Genomic DNA, 19,828 nt, shown 5'->3' on the forward strand with positions numbered 1-19,828 from the left:
TTAATGCTTATACATTTCTTCCAGCTGGCAGGCACTCCTCCTTTTTTTGGCATAATTTCTTTCTATTTTTTTTTCTAATATATTTCCCGTACTAAGAAGGTTTGAGGTGAAAAATACAAAAGCAATGGAAAAGGAAGATGTGAGAAGGTGCCACTTACATCTATGAAGTGGTTCTGTTCTAATTGCTAGAACTGGATGTTTACAAGTCAATACTAAAATTTCTGATAAAAGGAGTTAGATAGAAAATAGGGATCTGTAAAAGGGTTTCATGTTTGTCACATACATGTTTGTGTTGTGGGCAGTCGCATCTGCTAAGTTAGTGCCAGCAAAAATTTGTATATGAATAAATAGTGTATGCCTTGCGAAATGAACATGTAGACAGTCAGCAGAAGACACTGTTTTGTTAGGTGCTGCTTCACTTGGAAAGGTGCCAGGAAGGAGACCTGAATATTGTTGGCAGGAAAGGCAGGCAAATAAGCTAAGCCAAAAAAGTCTATCAAAAAGAAAAAAGTAGGAATTCAACTTGGCAATGTATTTGCTTATGTGGTCTGGGGAAAAAATGAAAAACACATATATTGCCAGAAAAAAAAAAAAAAAAAAAAAAGAAAAAAAAGAGGAAAGTCAATTCAAAGAAAACACAGAATTATCCTTAAAAATATAAAAACATAAAAATCAAGGAAATCCATGCTGATGTAAAGACAGCATGGTTTAAATCTAAGCAAACTGCAAGCTACACTAGACTAGCTTCAAAATGTCAAGTTTTCTCATTCAAACAAAATTAAGGCTTAAGTAGTATTCTGGTAGTTGAAAGATACCTTTGTCTTTTTCTCTAGCTTTTCATAATAGAATTTTCTCTTGAACAGTTGTACTATAATAATGCAGGCATTTTTAAACAAAGAAAAAATACACTGTGAAACAAAGTGTAGTTTCATTAATGTGTGAATATTAATATTCAGTCCACCAATGCAGTTACTCATGAAAAGTATCAAACTTTGTATGTATTCCTTATTACACTACCTGTGCTGACTTTGTCATAGTTGCAAAAGGTTCTGTGAGCTTCCCAAACTGTTTCTCACATGCAGCATTTGTATGCTACCCTGGACTGTGTGAAATAGAAATACTTAGTAGTAGGTCTTCAAGTTGTCCTTTCACCACCATTACAGAAGGGTTAACATTCAGATTAAATATTGAAAAATATTTTTCAAGGCTGTGAAGTGCTTTTTTCTTAAAGGAAGAATGGTCCCCTCTTTATCTTTTCAATATGATTTTTATAGTATGCATGCACTTGACTTGCCTCAAGTGCGCATATTTCTGTAACTTGCTATCCAGACCAGTAATACCAGAGAGGGATCTTGCTCTCAGAGAGGAGATGAGGTGTCTTTGCAGTCTTTTGACATGGAGTAGCCAAACTAAGTAGAAAGGTAGATAGGGAGAAGAGTTAATGACCATGCAGGCCTGTGAGCATTGTCTCTGTAGGGATCTGTGGTTTCTCCAGAATAACTGTGTATGTGGTAATTTTTTCATAAGATTTCTTTCAAAAATAGCCTAATGAATACTGCTGAAAACATAACACGGTCCAACCCTCCAAGCTGTCCTCATTGTGTCCCATAGACTCCCCAGGGACTTTGTGCAAGATGTGGGATTGGCATCAGTCGTGGGTCTTAACTACTGACAGGGTTACACCACTGCTTGCTGGTGTCTGGATCTCTGCTCTTCTGAGTGAAAGGTGTTTATCTGGATGAGAGAGATGGGTAGGTGAGCGGTCTCTGCTGCCAAAGGGAGTGATTAGCTGATGCTTTGAAAGCAGAAGTGGGGTTGTAGGAAGCATTTGAAGGACTAGAAGAAAGGGAAAGGTTAGGATTGTCTGAAATTAGGAAGTGAAAAGATTAATTGGAGGAAAAAATGTATTTATATATTCAGTAAGTCATTTGTAAGTGCGCATCACTTTGTTTTATGTGACAATTTCTGTTTTGCGCTAAGATGGCTGCAGGACAGCAGCTTGAATCGGATGAGCTGGCTCTGCAGGGTGCTTTTGCTCTTCCTGCTGCTCAGAGTCCCTGAAACCTTCTAACAGGTATTCCTCTGATCTCTTGTGTAAGCTGTTGTATTGTCTCCTTCATCACCAGCACTCTGTGCCTTACGGGAGTATGGGTGATGAGAAGGATGTTTTTTCCATTTTTCTCTTTTTTCACTTCATTCTCTATTTGGTTTTGCTGCTGCTTTTTATCAAATACATGATTTAGCTTTAAGTGAAGAGCAGTTTTTGGAAGAAATGATCATTAAACTTCCCTGGGAGTTTAGGAGATTAAGGACCCTTTTTAAAAGCTCATTTCAGCTCCTGACAAATACGTGCAAGAAGGGAAGCTGAATACCTGCAAAAGTGTAAAATGTCTGTGTGGCCTTTTCAGAGTTCTACAAAGCATTCAGAGTTGCATCTCTTCAGAAACATGCAAAGTGTAGGAGTTGAAGGGAATATTATCTATGACTAAAAGCCAGTTTATAAATGCAAAACTTAACTCAACTTTGTAGTGTTCATCAGAGGTAAAGCAACATTGCCTCTTGGTCTTCAAATGGAAAAGGCACAGTAACACTATGAAAGAGATAATTCCTGGTGAATGAAGAAAGAAGTCCCTGGTGGCACCAGTGGACCTCTTAGTGCTATAGAAGAAAATAATTGGTGTGGCTTCAGCCCCAGCAGCTGCCAGGAGCGTGTATGAACATGGAGGGATATATCCAGGTCAGCAGTATTTTGGCCCAGAAGACAGCTGGTGCCCGAGTGACACGAGCACACACTCTGGTGGCAGTTTCCTTGTCACTGCAGTGACCACATGAATGAAATAACCAAGATAAATGAACAGTGTGAGTGAAGATATTTGACCTGTATTGCTCAAGGAGGAATAATGTGCTCTATGCAGTCATGGTGCAGCTGTACTGTGGTGAGAATTGGTGGGGCCTTTCTGTGAGATGGGATTCTTTGGTCTTTTGAGCCCGCATGGGTGTGAAGGGGCCATCACAGCTGATGCAAAGGGGACAGCTGGGGACAGAAAACTGTATTTTGGTTAGCTAGGCCTGCTCTGCCATCTCTTGGGAGATCTTCTCCCTGAAGTACCGCTGCTCTCTCTGAAGTCTGCTATTAGTGTCCAAGTAGCTCATATGAGTGTGCTGTGGCCTCCAGAGGACAATCAGCTGTCTCAGAGAGACCCCATATGGCTTATTTCCACCCACGCTGACTGGCAACCTTCCACCAAAGGGTTTGATACCACAACAGCCCAGGCTGGGAGACACTTGGCCTTGGCTCTGCTGGCAGCACTGCTCTAGGAGGCAATGCCCAGCACCTCATGGGCAGCTCCTGCCAACATCGTTAGACTAAGTGCACCAAGAAGCACCTGAATTTGAACCAAGCAGATCAACCAGCTGCTGTGTGGCTGTAATTATCCAAGCGTTCGGTTGAGATTGAACAAAAACACTGAATATCAACAGATGACATAGAAATGTTTTTAATGAGGGTTAAAAAATATGTATTGCATTGTAATTTATTTTTCTGTAGAAGTATGTAAACAGATAACTTGCATAGCTAAATAACATCAGGACATATTAATTACAGTAAGATATGTTACATTCATGTTTGAAAAGCTTAATTCTAACTGCACTTTGATTCTGTACTTTAGCCAGGGCAAAGTACATCTTTCTGCAGCCTTTCAAAGTAGGAAAGCTTTTCCCAGCTTTTCCTTCTTTCCTCCCATATTTACACTTCTGCACCATTTTCTGAGCCGTTTTGTTTACATTCTCATTCCCATTGCTCTTAGGTACCCTGAGATCCACAGGCAGGAGTCAGAGAAAGAGGCGGGTTATTTTATCTTTCGTTTCTGTGTTTGTGTTTAGTTTGTATGATGCAACTTTATCCCAGGGATGTAGTGGTCAGCTTGACCTCCTTACAAACACTGAGCAAGTGAGAAAATATTTGAAAAGCCTTGGGAGAATTCTGGGGGCTCTCAGCAAAGTAAAAAAAATTTTTCTTGGCTGCCTATGATGAGGACTACACTGGGACGTTGACTGTGGCACTGTATTAAGAGCAGCCTTGTGAGCAGCAGAGGTCACCATTGACTGGGCACACTCACTGGTTTTCCACATCATGTTACTTCATTTCCTCTCATGAGTTTCTACTTGGAAGGTATTTATTTAGCTCCCTGCTTCCTCTGTAGCCTCCATGACACACCTGCGCTTCACATCTGCTGCCTTCAGACCCAAACAGGGAACCTGCACTGTGACCGGGCTGTAGCAGGGTCTCCTGGCTCTGCCATGGGAGCTGCAGCATCCCCACCAGAGCAGGCATTGAAAAGTCTTTCAGAGAAGGAAAGGCCACTTTTTGGCTTCCCCCAGGTTAATGGATGATTAATGGAAAAATACTTGCCAGGCATGTGTATATTAGGTTGGATATTAGGAAAAAATTGTTCTCAGAAAGAGTGATGAGGCAGTGGCACAGGCTGCCCGGGGAGGTGGTGGAGTCACTGTTCATAGAAGTGTTCAAGAACCATGTAGATGTGGCACTTAGGGCCATGGTGTGAGCATGGTGGGGATGGGCTGACGCTTGGACTGAGTGACCTTGGTGGTCTATTGTCAACCTTATTGATTCTGTGATTCTATTTGGCTTGTTAGTCTTTATTTTAAACTGTTAGTGACACTTAGAGTTGCCATACATCCATGGCAGAATCTGACTTTTCTGTAAGTTTTGATCGAGACACTTAGAATGCAGAGAATATTTTGAAGCTCAAGAACTTTTTTTTTTTTTTTTTTTTTTTTTTTTTTTCCCCCAACATACATGTTCCTTCTGCTGGCCAAAAAGTCATATATATTTTTTTTTTTTCAATAGTTTAAAATTTTGCACTGGGAAAAGAACTCCCAGTTCTCAAACCTAAGATCATACCTTTTTAATATGATAGTATATGGTACAGTGTTTGCAATGAATGATACAGTATTTGCAATGAATTAAGGATCAGTAAATTGCTGTATGTTCTACATAAGGTGCTTGAAAGTTTACCCTTTTAATGACAGCACAACAATTCCAGAACAGATTTTATATCCATTACTTTTTTTTTAGCACAGCAGACTTCCCTGATGACATATATGAGAGCAAATAAAATAGTTCTGTTGTTATTAGCTTATCAAAAATAGTCAAATGTCTTTGATAGATTTCTGATAGGTCTGTCTTGTTCTCAGATTAGCGTATTAGGGCACAAGACAATTTCTTTATGAAGGGCAGTGTTACAGACACAAGTAAGCACTACCAAAGTGCCACTTCAGCCCAAATTGTAACAATAATAGGAAAAAAAAAATTGTTAAAGAAATTGTTTCTGTTGTTACTGACAAACCCAGAGCTGCAGCAGGGCCAGTGCTGGTTCCTGGGGAGCCTTCTGTGTTGCTGCAGACAGAGCTCAGCGGGATGTGAGCAGCATGGATTGTGGTTGAGAGCTGTGGAATAAAGCAAAATCCCTTTCTTTGTTGTGGAAGGGTGTGATCAAAGTAGCTCTGTTTCTTTCTTTCTGTATCTTTCTCAGATGTATTTGAATTATTTTTTTCTCTAATACTCCTCTGGCGATCTAAATGTAAAAAGCTGTTCATCTGTCAGCTTGCAAGTTTTTGTCTCACAGTACTTTCTGCCCTGGAAGATCTATATCCCTCTAGGAAAACATGCTCTTAATGGAAAAAATGTAGCATGAATGTGGCTTAGGATAACAGAATAACAGTGCCTAGAATAACATAATATCATTTTAGTGTTTTGTGCCCAGAAAAAGCAGGAATTGGTGCAAGTCATCTAGCAGCCAAAGAGCAGCTTTGTGTAGGTTTGTGTAATGTGACGAGTAACACACCTTCAGCCATTCTTGCTTTTGCACACACACCCCAGCCCCCTTGGTAAAAATGGTAATTTCACGTATCATCACATATCAATGGTAATTCCACGTATCACCCGGTGAAATCTCCTCTGAGGGGATGGATGGATGCTGGTGATTTGTTTCACAAATTAAGAATACATTAAAACAGGAAAGGAAAGCAGGTGCTGTGAATAAATTGGAACCATCCAGCAGCTGTAATACAGATCAGATGTGGGTAAATAGCGCTGCTTTTTGCAATGGCAGTAGTAAAAGGATATTGAAATGGGGCGGCCTTTTGACCACAGGGCAAGCTTGGTGCTTTTGATGTTGGGAACATGAAGGGTGTGCCATTATGTGGTGGAAAACTGGAGATTCACATGAAAATGTACTTGGCCTTTATCTTAAACCTTTATTACATCGAGGTCCTTTTGCATTTCTTTCACAAGTGAAACCTGAAGGGAAGTGCCATTAAGTAGTTTAGATTAATGTAGTCCCAATTGTCCTGCAGCTTCAGCTCTTGACACTGCAAGGGAATATTAAACATTCATTTTTGATTAAGCAAAAACTATTCACTTGTTAAAGCTGCAGCATTTTTCCTTTGAATGTACATTGTTTTTTATTGTATGAGTGTTTTATTTGTCCATATTAACCAAATACAACTTTCAGAAGGAGAAGGTGGAACCTGTTAGATTTTTGTATTGGATATCAATCTTTTTTTTAATCTCAGAAATATTACTTCCTGACACACCGTATTCATTGTTCTTGCAATGAAACAATAAATGTCCTTGCTGTGAATTATAAGTTCATTGCCAGATTCTGTAGGTGTTATTATAGAAACTGGAGAGTATGTATCCCTGAACTGTCTCTGATAATGCCTATAATAAAAATACAATGAATCTTAAAAAACTGTCATTTTTATTTATCATAGAATCACAGAACGCCTTGGGTTGGAAAGGACTCCGAAGCCCACCCCACCCCCTGCTATGGGCAGGGCTGCCCTCCGCCAGCTCAGGCTGCCTGGGGCTCCATCCAACCTGGCCTTGAGTCTCTCCAGGGATGGGGCACCCACAGCCCCAAACTGTCTCACTTTGAGGGCTGGAGCACCTTTCCTATGAAGAAAGGTTGAGGGAACTGGGCCTGTTTAGCTTAGAGAAGAGAAGGCTCTGGGGAGACCTCATTGTGGTCTTCCAGTATTTGGAGGGGGCATATAAACAGAAGGGGGAATGGCTGTTTATGAGGATGGATAGTGATAGGACAAGAGGGAATGGTTTTAAACTGAGACGGGAGGTTTAGGTTAGATATTAGGAGGAAGATTTTCACACAGAGGGTGGTGACGCACTGGAACAGGTTGCCCAAGGAGGTTGTGGATGCCCCATCCCTGGAGGCATTCAAGGCCAGGCTGGATGTGGCTCTCGGCAGCCTGCTCTGCTGGTTGGCGACCCTGCGCATAGCAGGGGGATTGAAACTAGATGATCTTTGTGGTCCTTTTCAACCCAGGCCATTCTGTGATTCACCATTTTCTGAGTGAAGAATTTCTTCCTAACATGTGATGTAAATGTACTTTCTTCCAGTTAAAAACTATTGCTGCTTGTCCTATCTCTGCAGGCTCTGATGAAAAGGTTTTTTGCCATCTTTTTTATAAACATCCTTTATGTATTGAAAAGCAACAATAAAGACTCTTGTGTTTAAAAAACAACATGAAAGAACTATTGAGATCACAGAAGTAGCGCATTAACTGTGCTACCAGTAAATTTCTCAATACTGTTTGTTGCAGTGACTCACAAGGGTTAATTTAAACTCAGAGCCTTGAATTTAAAAATTATTGCTTGGATGTAAATCTTATAATACGTATGCAAGGCAAACCCTTTAAAGTGTGCTTGAATACACTGTGGGGAGCAGGAGAGGTGGGTTGCTTGTATCCCAGGTGGCAGTTTTTATGCTGTTTTCTGTGATAGTTCTTCACCATGTAATCTAATTTCAGCCCATGGTATGTCCACAAAACCTGATTTACATACGGGTAAGACAGGGAGGAAATGAGATTCAACTTTTAACAGGCTTTTGGACCCAGATGTGAAACTAATGAAGTTAGGACTTCAGTTCTGGGAAGAGCTTTTTTGCGTGGAGGGTGTCAGAAGCCAATGATGCCTCTGTACTCCATACCACACACTGCCCTGGGACTGCCCAGGGCACTCACTGGCACAGGGGTTGCTCTGTCCATCTCTCATGCTGCTGAGCAGTTCTGGCTCTCAGAGGGTCTGATGAGCATTAAAATGATCTCTGCCCCATTTCATTTACTCAATAAAGTATGCGTCTGATTATTCGTTGGTTTACCAAGCCCACTGCATTGTAGAAGCGCATGTGGAAGAAACATGAGTAAGACAACTTTTACAAAGATGTGAATCATTTGTCTTTGCTACGTTGCCTTTTTTTTTTTTTTTTTTTTTTTTTTTTTTTTTTTTTTTTTTTTTCTCTCCCTTTAAGTCTCATTAGAATCTGCCTGCAGAATAAGGCTCTATTAGGCTAGATAAAGATAGTGGAATTCAATCCCACTGTAGGGAATGTTTATCACTGAGCTGAGTAAAATGGGAAGTGGGATGCAGTTCCTTGGGGTTCAATAGTTATGCCTCATCTGTTGAGAAATGATAAGTAGTTCTAATAGACTGATGAATCAGGAAAGTGATAAAATACTTTCTAATAAGCTTTTTTCTCAATGTGGGTTTATACGATAGGCTCATCTCAGAAATGTCCTGAATTGCAATCCAAGGTGATTTATGTTTTTATATCATGAGCAAGCTGTGTTTTTACAGCTTTTATTTGTTCATTCCAATCATCGTCTGAAGCAGAAGGAAATAAATAAAATAATTGTCTCAATTTGATCTACGTTTTCTTTCTTTTGAATATGCCCCAGAGAAAAGTCTGAAAACAATATCTTGAATATTTTATATACCTCATTCAGAAAGCCGATCCATTTGCCCTGCTGTGAATCACGCATTAATCCCAGTATGAAAAGGTGTTATTTGCAGCAAGGCATTATCGAAAGAAATCACTTTTTTCTCCTGCAGCTTTCCAATAAAGTTTAAAAGTATTAAAATGAAAGTGGATTATTTCTAAGGTATTTTGTATGGCCTCAGCAAAACTCTGTGATTCTGAGATGCTGTGTAAGGTGTGAGATGGAAAAAACAGTCGTTGATAAAGAAGACACAGTAATCAACTTTGTTTTCTGTTTTCTCACCCACAGGACATTAATGTGTGTATCCTTGAAAACTACCCTGAATGTTCCAATCCCAGGTTATTTTATATCATACCCTATTTCTGTGGGCAGCATCCAAGATGCAGGTAAATAAATATATGAGGTATCCCAGTCTGCTCAGCAATATCCGTTGACCATTATTTTGTCAAAAAACTGGTGATCGGAGGCAATAGTTATTTGAAGTACAATAGAAAATTGTGAGCACGATGTGATGACGTATGTGATAACTGCATGCGTGAATATATTTTTTAATAAGAAGGGTAATGTACAAACATAGTATTGTCCTTTTTATTTGATTTCACTCTTGAATAATGTATCAAATCTGGATGTAATCATCTGGATTTTTCTCTTCTGAGTTGGTAATGACCTGACATACTCGTTTTACCTGTGCCTTAACTTAATACCTACTTAATAGCTCTGCTCAGATGCAGATACCAGATCTATATCATAGGAACTCCAGGTTTCCATGTAATAAATAGGGATCATGCTCAAAATTATGTAAAGTGTAGCCTTCTACCACTGTAATTGAACTTATTCATGTTTGATGTGTCTATTGATGCCATTCACGTGTTGCTATGTTATTGATGTAGTATAGTAAACTTTTATGCAATATGTGAACAATTTTAAATACCTTCTTGTTTTGAAATGCTTTTATTTTGTTGATTACAGCAAATTCCTTATTACCCTTGTTCATCTTCAAGGTATTGTATTTATTGATTGCCACCATTTCTCCATAATAGGAAGACCTGTGGATATTTCCAAAAATTTATTACAGAAGCCATATTTTCTCTAGGCACTTATAACAAATTCTAATGTGTTCATTCTTTTGTCTTTAAGTATCTTTACAAACAGGTTTTTTTTTAAGTATTTTCACTTTATTTGCTTACATTTGCATATTTAACTTGAGGTTCTAAGGTAATTGTGTATTTGAACACCCATACTCCTCCCCTTTTTTTTTAATCTTTATTCCTCTCCCATCTTTAATTTCATACAGGGAACCTGGTGAATGGGCCCTTGAAAGAGCAAAGCTGAACGTTAATGAAAACTTCCTGCTTGTGGGGATTCTGGAGGAGCTGGAGGATGTGCTGCTTTTATTAGAAAGATTCTTACCTCATTATTTCAAGGATGTTCTTAGCATCTACAAAAACCCAGGTAACTTTTTTCCATTCAAAACATAACATTCACACAAATGTTGGCAACATCTGGAGGATCACTGAAAGGTAAATTTTTCTTTATTATGTAGTCAGTGAAGAGATTTATATTCCTTTTAGAGAGCAGATTTGATTGATGGGGTAGGGGATGTATTCTACATTTATTTTAATGTCATCGAGTGGTTTTCATTCCCAGGCAATCACTTAGCGTTTCAGTAATCTTGCCACATGTCCCAAAGCCTCACAATTATCTCTGGAGTGGCTTTTTCTTTTAATTCTGACATGTTCAGCTCTCAAACAAGTGTCAACTCTCAAAACGTCAGCAATATCTACATAAGGAAACCTGGAAGAAACGTGTTGGGCAGCTGAACACTGGGCATGCTTAAATAGCAGAATATTTATTTGCCCTCAACCTTGACTGAGTTGCTGTGATTTTAACCAACTATGGTGAAATAATTCTTCACTTAATCAGAAATTAGATGAAGTACAAATAATTATGTATACCTACAGTACACTGAGTAGAAAGCACAGTCAGAAATAGAGAGTTCAGTGAACTTCAGTAGAGAAATGAAAACAGAAGCACTTAATCAGCATCTTAACTTCCACCCCAGCATCAATCTGAAGGCGTTCTCTTGTTGTGTTCAGTCCATTCCTTCCACTGCTTATTTTGTGTTCTGCCTCTCTAGAGAACAGTTTTGTATCCTATGCTTAAATCAAGAAATAAGGTGCTTCTGTGGAGCTGTGCATATCATTTTGGCAGAACTGGTCTGCTGCTTGCATTTGATTGGGCTGTTAATGTGGTATGAACCAAGAAGGGGTAAAAGTTGCTTCTTGTACGGTGACTGTTGCGTTCATGTCAATTGAAATGTCTACAGGCACTGAAAGGTATGTTTTGTACTAATTTGTATATTAAAAACATATGCCTCAAACACTGAATTTTGTTTGTAATGCATGAAGCTTATCACTGGCTTTTGATTGAGAGCAGCTGTAATAGTAATCAGTTGTTTTGAAAAAATGAAAGACTTCAGGACTGTCGCCCAGTCCCTCCTTCTGGGATGCATCTTTGAAAGTTTTGTATTAAGCAATGTAGAAATATTAAAGAGAAGGAATGGCATTCTCTTTTCTTTGTGAATTTTAAAATAAGAAGACCTATATTTTTAGCATGTGGAAGTCTTCCTTGCATTTTTTCTGTACAGATGCTAGGCCAGGAGGAGGTAGAGAATCAACAGAAGGATGCTTTCCAGAGTCAGCAGATTTTTCTATGGGAATATATATGGTTTTTCAGCTGTTCTATGCAATGTAGATTTTCACTTCTCTTCCATTTTGGGAAGCTAAAAACAGCTCGCTGGGGCTTAATTTTTCACTAGGGTGCCATTGAAATTGTGAAATGTGAAATAAGCAGTCTCCCAGAATGAATAAGTGCTGGAGAATCTTTTTTCTCTCTGTGCATACTGCAGTATCTCTGGGAGATTTGATCCCACATTTCAGGGCAGCAGTTTCCTCTTCTCTGGGCTTTCATGCATGAGACCAATATTGTATGAAGATTCATCCCTTTCCTTCAGTATTCCTCATGTGGATTAAAGTTGAATTCTTTTTTACCATTCACTGAGTAAGACGGAGAAATAGAATAGAAGCAGCATCTTTGTGTTAACTCTGCTTTTTTCATACATGCAAAGATCTTTATTTTAAATCATTATTATTTTCAGAATATTTCAGAGTTGGTGCAAATGCTTACAAAAGACTTAACAGAATCAGTCAAAAAAAAAAAAAAAGAAAAAAAAGAATCCAAGCACTATGTAAGAAAGGCTACTTAGTTCTTTTCAGTGCACCTTAGACCTGATCTGCAACACCCTCTACTGTTGCATCATGAAGTGCTGGGAGGAATACTGTATCCACCAGCTGCATGGTGACCCCACAAAGCAGCAGATAAATCAGGCTGCTTTGTCTGAGGTACTGTTCTGACAGTCTTTCTTCTATTTGTATGGAAGAGTTTTCCAGAATTTACTTTTTTATCAGATGAACATGCTCAGAGGAGAAAAAATTCAGTAGAGGACGATGTATAGGAGGTCCTTGCAGTCACTCACAGGCTAGTGACTCTGTGTACTAGAGCCTACTTGTTATAGATGAGACAAATTTAAACATTTGGATTTATAGATCTGCTTCAAAGAAGAAAATAGTTGAAGAAAGGCAGTTTCCATCCAATACTGCTTCCGTGGATTATATGCAAAGTAAAGTAAAATAGAAAATTGATGGTTGCTATCTCACCAATATCATACTCTAAAAAAAAATAAAGAAAATTAAAAAATAAAGAAAATTTTAAAAAACTACTGTAGGTAGTAAAATACTGGATGTACTCAAGTCCATAAAACCATGAGTGCTGCACAGGGTGACCTTTGGATAGTTGTAAAGCATTCAAGAGACAGTGTGGGAGTTTGGGGTAAAGTCCCTTCTTTTTTCCAAAGTTCGGACCCTTCTCCCTATTACAATTGCTTTGGGTGGGCACCAGCTCACTACAGCTCTCATCCATGCAAACTTCCTATTGTCAGGAGCCCTCAGTGTAGGCTGGAGATACTACAAATTGGGAAATACCAAAGCTTTCTTTTTCTCATGTCTATTTTTTTGTTTTAACTATGCAAACGTTATTAAAGTGTCTTTTGTCTCCTTTTTGCCAGCTGCAGAATTTCTCATCTGACAGCAGTTAAGAACATTTATTAAAAATTTCTTGCTCATTGTCCTCCAAGCAAGAAAACAAAGCCCAGAGCCTTTTTACTGTCCAATATGCTTCACAGCTATTGTTCTGAAGTAAAGGATCGGTAAAACTGTGACTCTATTGATCAGATAGATAGCAGAGTATTGCAGCAAAAAAATGTAAGTGCAGCTGTCTGCCCGTGTATAATGGCAGAGATAACTGTTAAATGTAATGTGACTTAAGTGCATTCGTTGGTGACACCTGTGATGTATTCCATTATGTTTTGCATAAGCTGACAAGAGGAGACTGTGAAGGTAGGAATTTTAGTGTCTGAGGACATGAGAAGAATAATTTCCTCCATTGCATTAATAAAATGTTGCCCTGAGGAAATCCAGTTGCTGAATATTTTGACGTGTGTTTTATAACAGTATGCAACACTGTGAAAGCTTTTGTTGTGCTGAAGCTTAAAATGGAATCTTTTAATCTTGTAGCATTCTTCAGTGCTACAAGGTTCCTACTTCTTTTTCCTTTTCCACTCTCCTTGATATTAGGTATCTTGTTAATGTTGATGTCAAATCAAGCTGTTCTTGTAGTGGTTATCTTGCCCAAAGTAGTAAACATCTTCTAGCTTGAAAGCGACAACAGCTTTTGACAAGACATCAAAAGTAGGGGAGGACAGTGAAATAGATAGATAGATAGGTAACTTTGTTTATTACGTTTCTTTATTATCATGCTAAAAGTTGCTCACTGTTCTGCCTTTCTTTTTTTTTTTTTTTTTTTTTTTTTTTTTTCTGCCAGCATTGGAGCAGAGAGGGTCCAATTGCATAACCTTGGATTAATTTTACTTCAGAATTTGAAAGTATTTCTTTGGCCTGAAATAGCTACAGAATAACTTTACGTGCACAATCTCTCCTTACTCTCAGAAGCACAACTGAAGGAAAAATAACTGGTCAGACCTGTTCATTTTTGCAGGTTATACCTCACTTCCGTGGCCTAGCTGATAGTCAGAAAGTGGAAAAAGATTGAAAGAAATCTGGAAGGAGCCAGTGCTTCTTGTGCAGTATCTCTGAATAGCCATCATCTTATATTCTGCCTTTGTTCAGTACAAAATGAAACTAAATTAAGAGAAAAATAGAACAAGCGATCTGCAGCTTCTAAATTCTGCCTACTTCTAATGAACTGTATTTGCTGGAGAGGGCAGAGCTGGCAATGCTGAGTGGAAAGAAAAGTAGAAATTCTCTCATCTCTTGTGCATAAATGCACAATCTTTCTCTCACCTACAAACACTTTGCTCTTGATGTGAGAGGAAGAACAGATGAGATGAGATCAAATTTAAGTTCTCAAATTCCTTGGATCATTTCTTTGCATCTCTTGCTTTCTTAAAACAGAACTTGGAAAAACTTGAAATCTTCAGAGTCTTCTTTTGCCTTTCCCCATAAAACAGCTTTCTGCTTTCCCTAAAATTATTTAGGGAGCAAGTCTCAAGAGCAGTCATGCTGTGTGAAAGTTTTCAGTAGAAAAGGAAAGTTCTGAACTGTGTGTGGAAGTAAAATATGAAATTGGCCTCAGGAAATAGCTAGCTGTATAATGCTTTGGTGGCAGATTCCCATCCATTATGTGCAAGCAAACAGTTGTGTATCTGGCTTTAAAAATTTTGTCCAGAAGGTGGTGTAATCTCCCTGCTTTTTTCAGATTTTGAGGGAAGCTGAACATTGTGCCAATGGTAATAGCACATGTGAGTTTACATTCTGTCTGGGTGGTGTTTTCTTCTTTATCTCCCAACATCCTGTTCTGAAAATACAAATAGGAATGTGAACAGGCTATCTGTCTTCAGTCTCTGAACTTTCAGAATTATCCAGAAGAATGCTTTAAAACAATGAGTATGTGAGAACAGGCGGTTTATACTCTATGCAGAGTGTTTAATTATGTTATTATTTACTGTATTATGAAACAAATTCCCTTTTCTTTGTGTGCAAGCAAGATAGGAAAGGGAAGGAGTAACAGCATGTATCCCCAGAGGAAATTTATTTGCCATTTTGTCAATAGCACCTCGGACAGTCTACACAAAAACTGTGCTCCTTGGCTTGTTTTATAAAGCTGAAGGTAGTGTCAAAAGCTGTAAATATTACTTAACTCTTAAGCCATGAAAATAAGTTTTAGAGTGAAGGGATAAAAACAAGCTGCCTGATCTTGAGATGCCTTGAAGTTAGTGAATGCAGCAATCAGTGATAAGGACAATCAGTGGAAACACTCTTTTTCCAGTTCCATATTAGGAAGATATGTTCTTTTCTGACTTTCAGAGTATTCAAATCCCTTTGTGAATAAACCGAGCTGTTTTAAGAGAATAGGAACTCTTGGAAAGATTTGAGTACTTGTGAGCTTTCTCATGACTCTCTTTTACAGGAGAGCCTCTAGATCTTTTGGAGATTCATCTCAGAATCTCAGCATCTCTATGGCAAGTACTGCAGAAAAGATTGGCAGCTCGTAACAGCTGTGTTTAAATCCTAATTTTCAGATGTGAGCAACACTGAAGTTGAATTTGGTAAGGCTTTACAAGCCCACAGGGAGCTTGTAGGTATCAAGATCAAGATCAAGTCTGCTTTATTTACTGTTCCCTGCAAACATGTGTTTATTGGATTAGAGATGGTCCGTATGTGCACGGTTATGCAGGAGAACATCTAGCAAGGCTGGATTTGGCTATGATCAGCCTGGTCTAGTGGTTGGTGACCCTGTCCATGGCAGGGGTGTTGAAACTAGATGATCTTTGAGGTCCTTTCCAACCCAGGCCATTCTGTGATTCTGTGATATGCCTATAATTGCATCATCTCACCCAAAATGAATGATGCCTTTTGAGAAAAAGAGTGAAGTACCTGTGAGCCTGACAAGACTAGGGCTCTCATCCAGGGTAAATCTGCTCCCTGAGTTTAGAGTACAGGGAAGTAAAATACAGCTGTATCTGCCAAAATTATTGCTATGGTTCTCCTTTCTCCTGAAGTGAAGATGTAATGGGAGGTGAAGTCCCTGTTCCCTTGGATCATCTTCTGAAAAACCTCAATCAAATGTTGCGCTTCTGCGCAAGTTTCTGATCACGTGAGCTCATAGAAGCTGTGACAACCTACAAGGTATTGTAGAAATATGCTAAGTGTTACATAGAATTATAGAAATTTTCCTTTTTTTTTTTCTTTTTTTTTTTTCTTTTGTGGGCTACAATACATGTTAGCTTGCATTAATACTGCAGCTTGGGCATTAAGCTTAGTTCTAGTAGAAAAGGATTTCCTTGAGAGGCTGCATCCTTTTTTTTTTTTTTTTTTCGTACTTTAATTGTTAGTTCTCTCTGGAAACTGTTTCTTTGGCATTGTCTTCCCTTGATGCACAGTCCTCACTGGATGCTGTGTATCCTTACTGCTGCTGTTTGAATATGTGGTTCTTTATGAACTTTTTCAGAGACCAAGCCTATACATCTCTGATTTGTGTTCAGAACTTCAGCTTGTGCTTTGCAGTCTGCAACATTGTTCCTCTCCGTTACCTTTTTCATAATGGTTACCAGTTGGTAAAGCTAGAAGTCAGATGCTTTATTTTTTTAATACTGTTGTCAAAGTCTCTCCACCATGAACAGAGTTTTCTCTGTTAAATTTTCTGCATAATACACTTCTACTTGTAGCATTATGAAAGCAAGACCACTTCCAGCTTCATCTTCATTGTGTAGTGCATTTCCAAAAGACTTCAGCCTCCAGATTCTGCATTTTGTTCCACATCTTCATGATTCTTGCATTGTTTCAATTTCCCTGTATCGGACCTATTGATGGGCTGTCTGGTTTTGGATTAAACCAACACAGATGTAATTTCATACTTTCTTGAACTAAAAACAAAACATATTTGTGGTCTTAATCACAAGGGGTGAGTCAGCCAAACCCTTGCATCCCATATGCCAAGAATTCATGTGCATTCTCTTGTGTCAGAAGGGTTGATGCTGGTGTCTTATGAGAAACTGTAACGTTTATCTAATGAGCATATCAGTCACTAAAGATGTTAAAGATTTGTAACAGTGCTCCTGTTATTCATCCAAGGTTAATTCCCTGATGCATCTTCACAATATTTCCTGCCTCGAGTATAAAGAGATGAAAAATGCATGGGCAAGCTGCATTGTTAGAGCTCTGGTACAGAGGGAATGCTGCCTTCACTTAACAGCATTAGGAATGTCTTGTAAATAGTCCAAGGTCACTGATGACAGAATGACAGAATTTTTTTTATGACTGACAATTAAAGCTTGCAGTGATGGTTCATTCCTTCTTCACTAACTTACAAATAAAATCACAAATGCTATTTTAATCAATAAAATTCCACTTACACCTCCGTTATTATGTATGCTTTAAAGTAACATTTGAGTAAAAAATGATGATGGGAACACTATGCAAATGGCTTCTTTAACAACTTTGACCTCTCTTCAGACAGTATAAGGCATAGTGGATGGGGCGGATGGCTGAATTTCAGTTAATGGGCCTGCTTCAGCTCCAGTACGTTTTTACAGGTCTTCATTTCACCTATATGGGAACAACCAAGCTCCCTGAGGTGGAATAGGAAAAACTTGTGTTAGTAATGTATCTTTGTAACAACTTAGAATTTGGCATGATTAAGACTCTGTGCCACAGTACATGTTCAGGCAGTGTTTGGAGAGAAATATGTTCAACTGAAAATTGAGCATATCTGACATGGAAGAAACAGCAGCAGTGTGGGTTAGACCCGAGCTGACTATTCAGTCTGCTTTCAGAAGCATAATCCTTTCAGTATTCAAAGTAGGCTGTTGTAATTTACCTTTCAAACTGATCATAAGACCTGTCCATTGTAACAGCAATAGAGTAGGTTATGTTAAATTGATTGTTCTCATCCCCAAGACATCTTGTAAGAGCGATGTGAGTAGCATCAGAAAGTATCTTTGGTGGTTCTGAAATGTCATGGAAAGTATTAGAGGTAAAGTAAATATGAAAAAGAAATTTAATTAGCGAGATTTTACCTATATTTATTTTACAGAGAAGGTGAGTAGCCATTCCTAGAGAATTATGTTGGGTTTTCACATAAACATAGCAATTTATTATCAGGTTTTGCAGTGATAAAAAATGATTTGCTATAATAACTAAAATGAGGAAAACATGAAGGAGCATGAATTCTGATAGTGAAATTATAATGAGGCTCTTTCTTGCATACAGCTTGCTATAAAGGCGTTGAAGCTAATACCAAAAGTTATTTTCAGCCATGTCTGAGCTAAAAGATCTGAGCTGGGGAGGGAGGCATTAGGTACTGGGGGAGTTGACAGTCAGGCACACTCAAGGGTGAAAAGGCTATAATAGAAAAGGTTCTTGCCTATCCTGTGGGTAAAGCAGATTGAAGTGTTAGTATAAAGAGATTTAGAACAAATCAATAAATGATAGTAAGTGTCAAGTGCCTGCTGAGTTGTGAGGTGTGACCCCTTCCCCACCTGTGTCCTGTGTATCTCTAAAGAGATTAATTATGCTAAAGGTCATAGTGGGCGTCCTCCAGTCATCTGAAGACCTCTAGGTCTCCTTAAGACTTCTGTAATTGCTATTAGGGGGAAAAAAAAAAAAAAAAGAAAAAAAAGAAAAAAAAATAGTTATTGGTCCTTAATTACAGTTATAGGAATTAAAAGTAAGGAAATGTGTTAGCAGAGTAGCTCTCAGCTGCTACACGTTTCTTTTGGTCTGTCTCCCAGCCATCACTCCTGAGGGGATAATCTGCTCACTTGAGCATAACTTCACACCATTCCTGTGAACCTTCAGAGCCCCATTGCTGAAGGCTTTCTTGGATTTTCTGCTCCCAACTTCCTTTCTCAGCTGGAATTTCCCAGCCTTTTTGACCTGCCCATCTTGAAAATTTGCTTTCCAAGAAGCTGTACAAGAGAAGAGGCTTTTACTAAATATGGCTTGAAGGATTCCATTTTTCTTCTTTTTCTCTGCTCTTGGGGCTGAATCACAAATTTATAAATGTAGTAGCAAAGAGCATCTTTGAGAGAGGGAAGATGAGACTACTGCTCTCTGGTCTCATCTTCCCTCTCACGCCTTTCTTCTGAATTGTGATCTTACTGTATTCTTTAATTAGTGTGCTATTTCCAGTTGGGCTGCTTTTTTCTATCCGCAATGTTTGCACAATGGTTGCTGCACTTTAAAAATCTCATCAGCTATATTGTAAGAATAGAAGGTAGTTAACATTAAGGGCTGTGATGATGATCTGAACAGCTACAGGTGAAAGAATCCCATTTAACTGTAATAAGAAATGGGACTCTTAGACATCTGAGAAAAGTCAGTACAACTCTTTTTAGAGACTTGAAGATCAGCTAGTTCCTTGAAGGAGTCAGCAACTACATGGATATGAGATGATACAAGTTTGATTTTCAGCAGGATCTTGTCCAAAACCTGTTCAGAAGTGTAAGTGTTCAGGTATTATTAAAAAAAAAAAAAAGAAAAAAAAAAAAAAAAAAAGTTCCTGAAAGATAAAATTAGTTAAACTGATAGGCATTAATTGTTTGGTAGCCTCCCTTTACTTCAAAAAGAGTGGAGTCCTGCAGAAATTCTGCTAAAGTCTGGGATAAATTTTCACTTAAAAAATGAGAATGAGGTGAGAGAGGTCACTGCCAATATGAAATTGCCAGGAAGCAACAAGAACAGCCCTGAAGTATTTCAGTAATTGTAACAAAGTCAGTAGTGTATTAAAATTCAGCCGCTCAGGGGGTCTGACCTCAGCACTCAGGCTGCAGTCCACTCATTTGCTGGGTCATGGTTTGCCTTCAGATCTTCTGAAAAGCGCGTAGATTGTCAGATGGCTGTGTGTTGTATTTTTTTTTCTGGGTAGGGAAGCA

The 19,828-nt window shown here is 38.6% G+C and overlaps 1 protein-coding gene across 1 annotated transcript in view; it reads left to right on the forward strand.

Annotated features, from left to right (window-relative positions):
• UST (uronyl 2-sulfotransferase) overlaps positions 1–19,828 on the forward strand; it is a gene marked incomplete at both ends in the record, with an annotated part of 149,064 nt that overhangs the window by 112,593 nt on the left and 16,643 nt on the right. The window contains 2 exons of the mRNA XM_079532422.1: positions 9,109–9,206; positions 10,115–10,272. Of these exons, the coding sequence (XP_079388548.1) occupies positions 9,109–9,206; positions 10,115–10,272 (256 nt within the window). The remainder of the gene's footprint in view (positions 1–9,108; positions 9,207–10,114; positions 10,273–19,828) is intronic.

The sequence above is a fragment of the Tetrao urogallus genome, assembly GCF_951394365.1.
Source record: "Tetrao urogallus genome assembly, chromosome: 2".
Classification (NCBI taxonomy): domain Eukaryota; kingdom Metazoa; phylum Chordata; class Aves; order Galliformes; family Phasianidae; genus Tetrao; species Tetrao urogallus.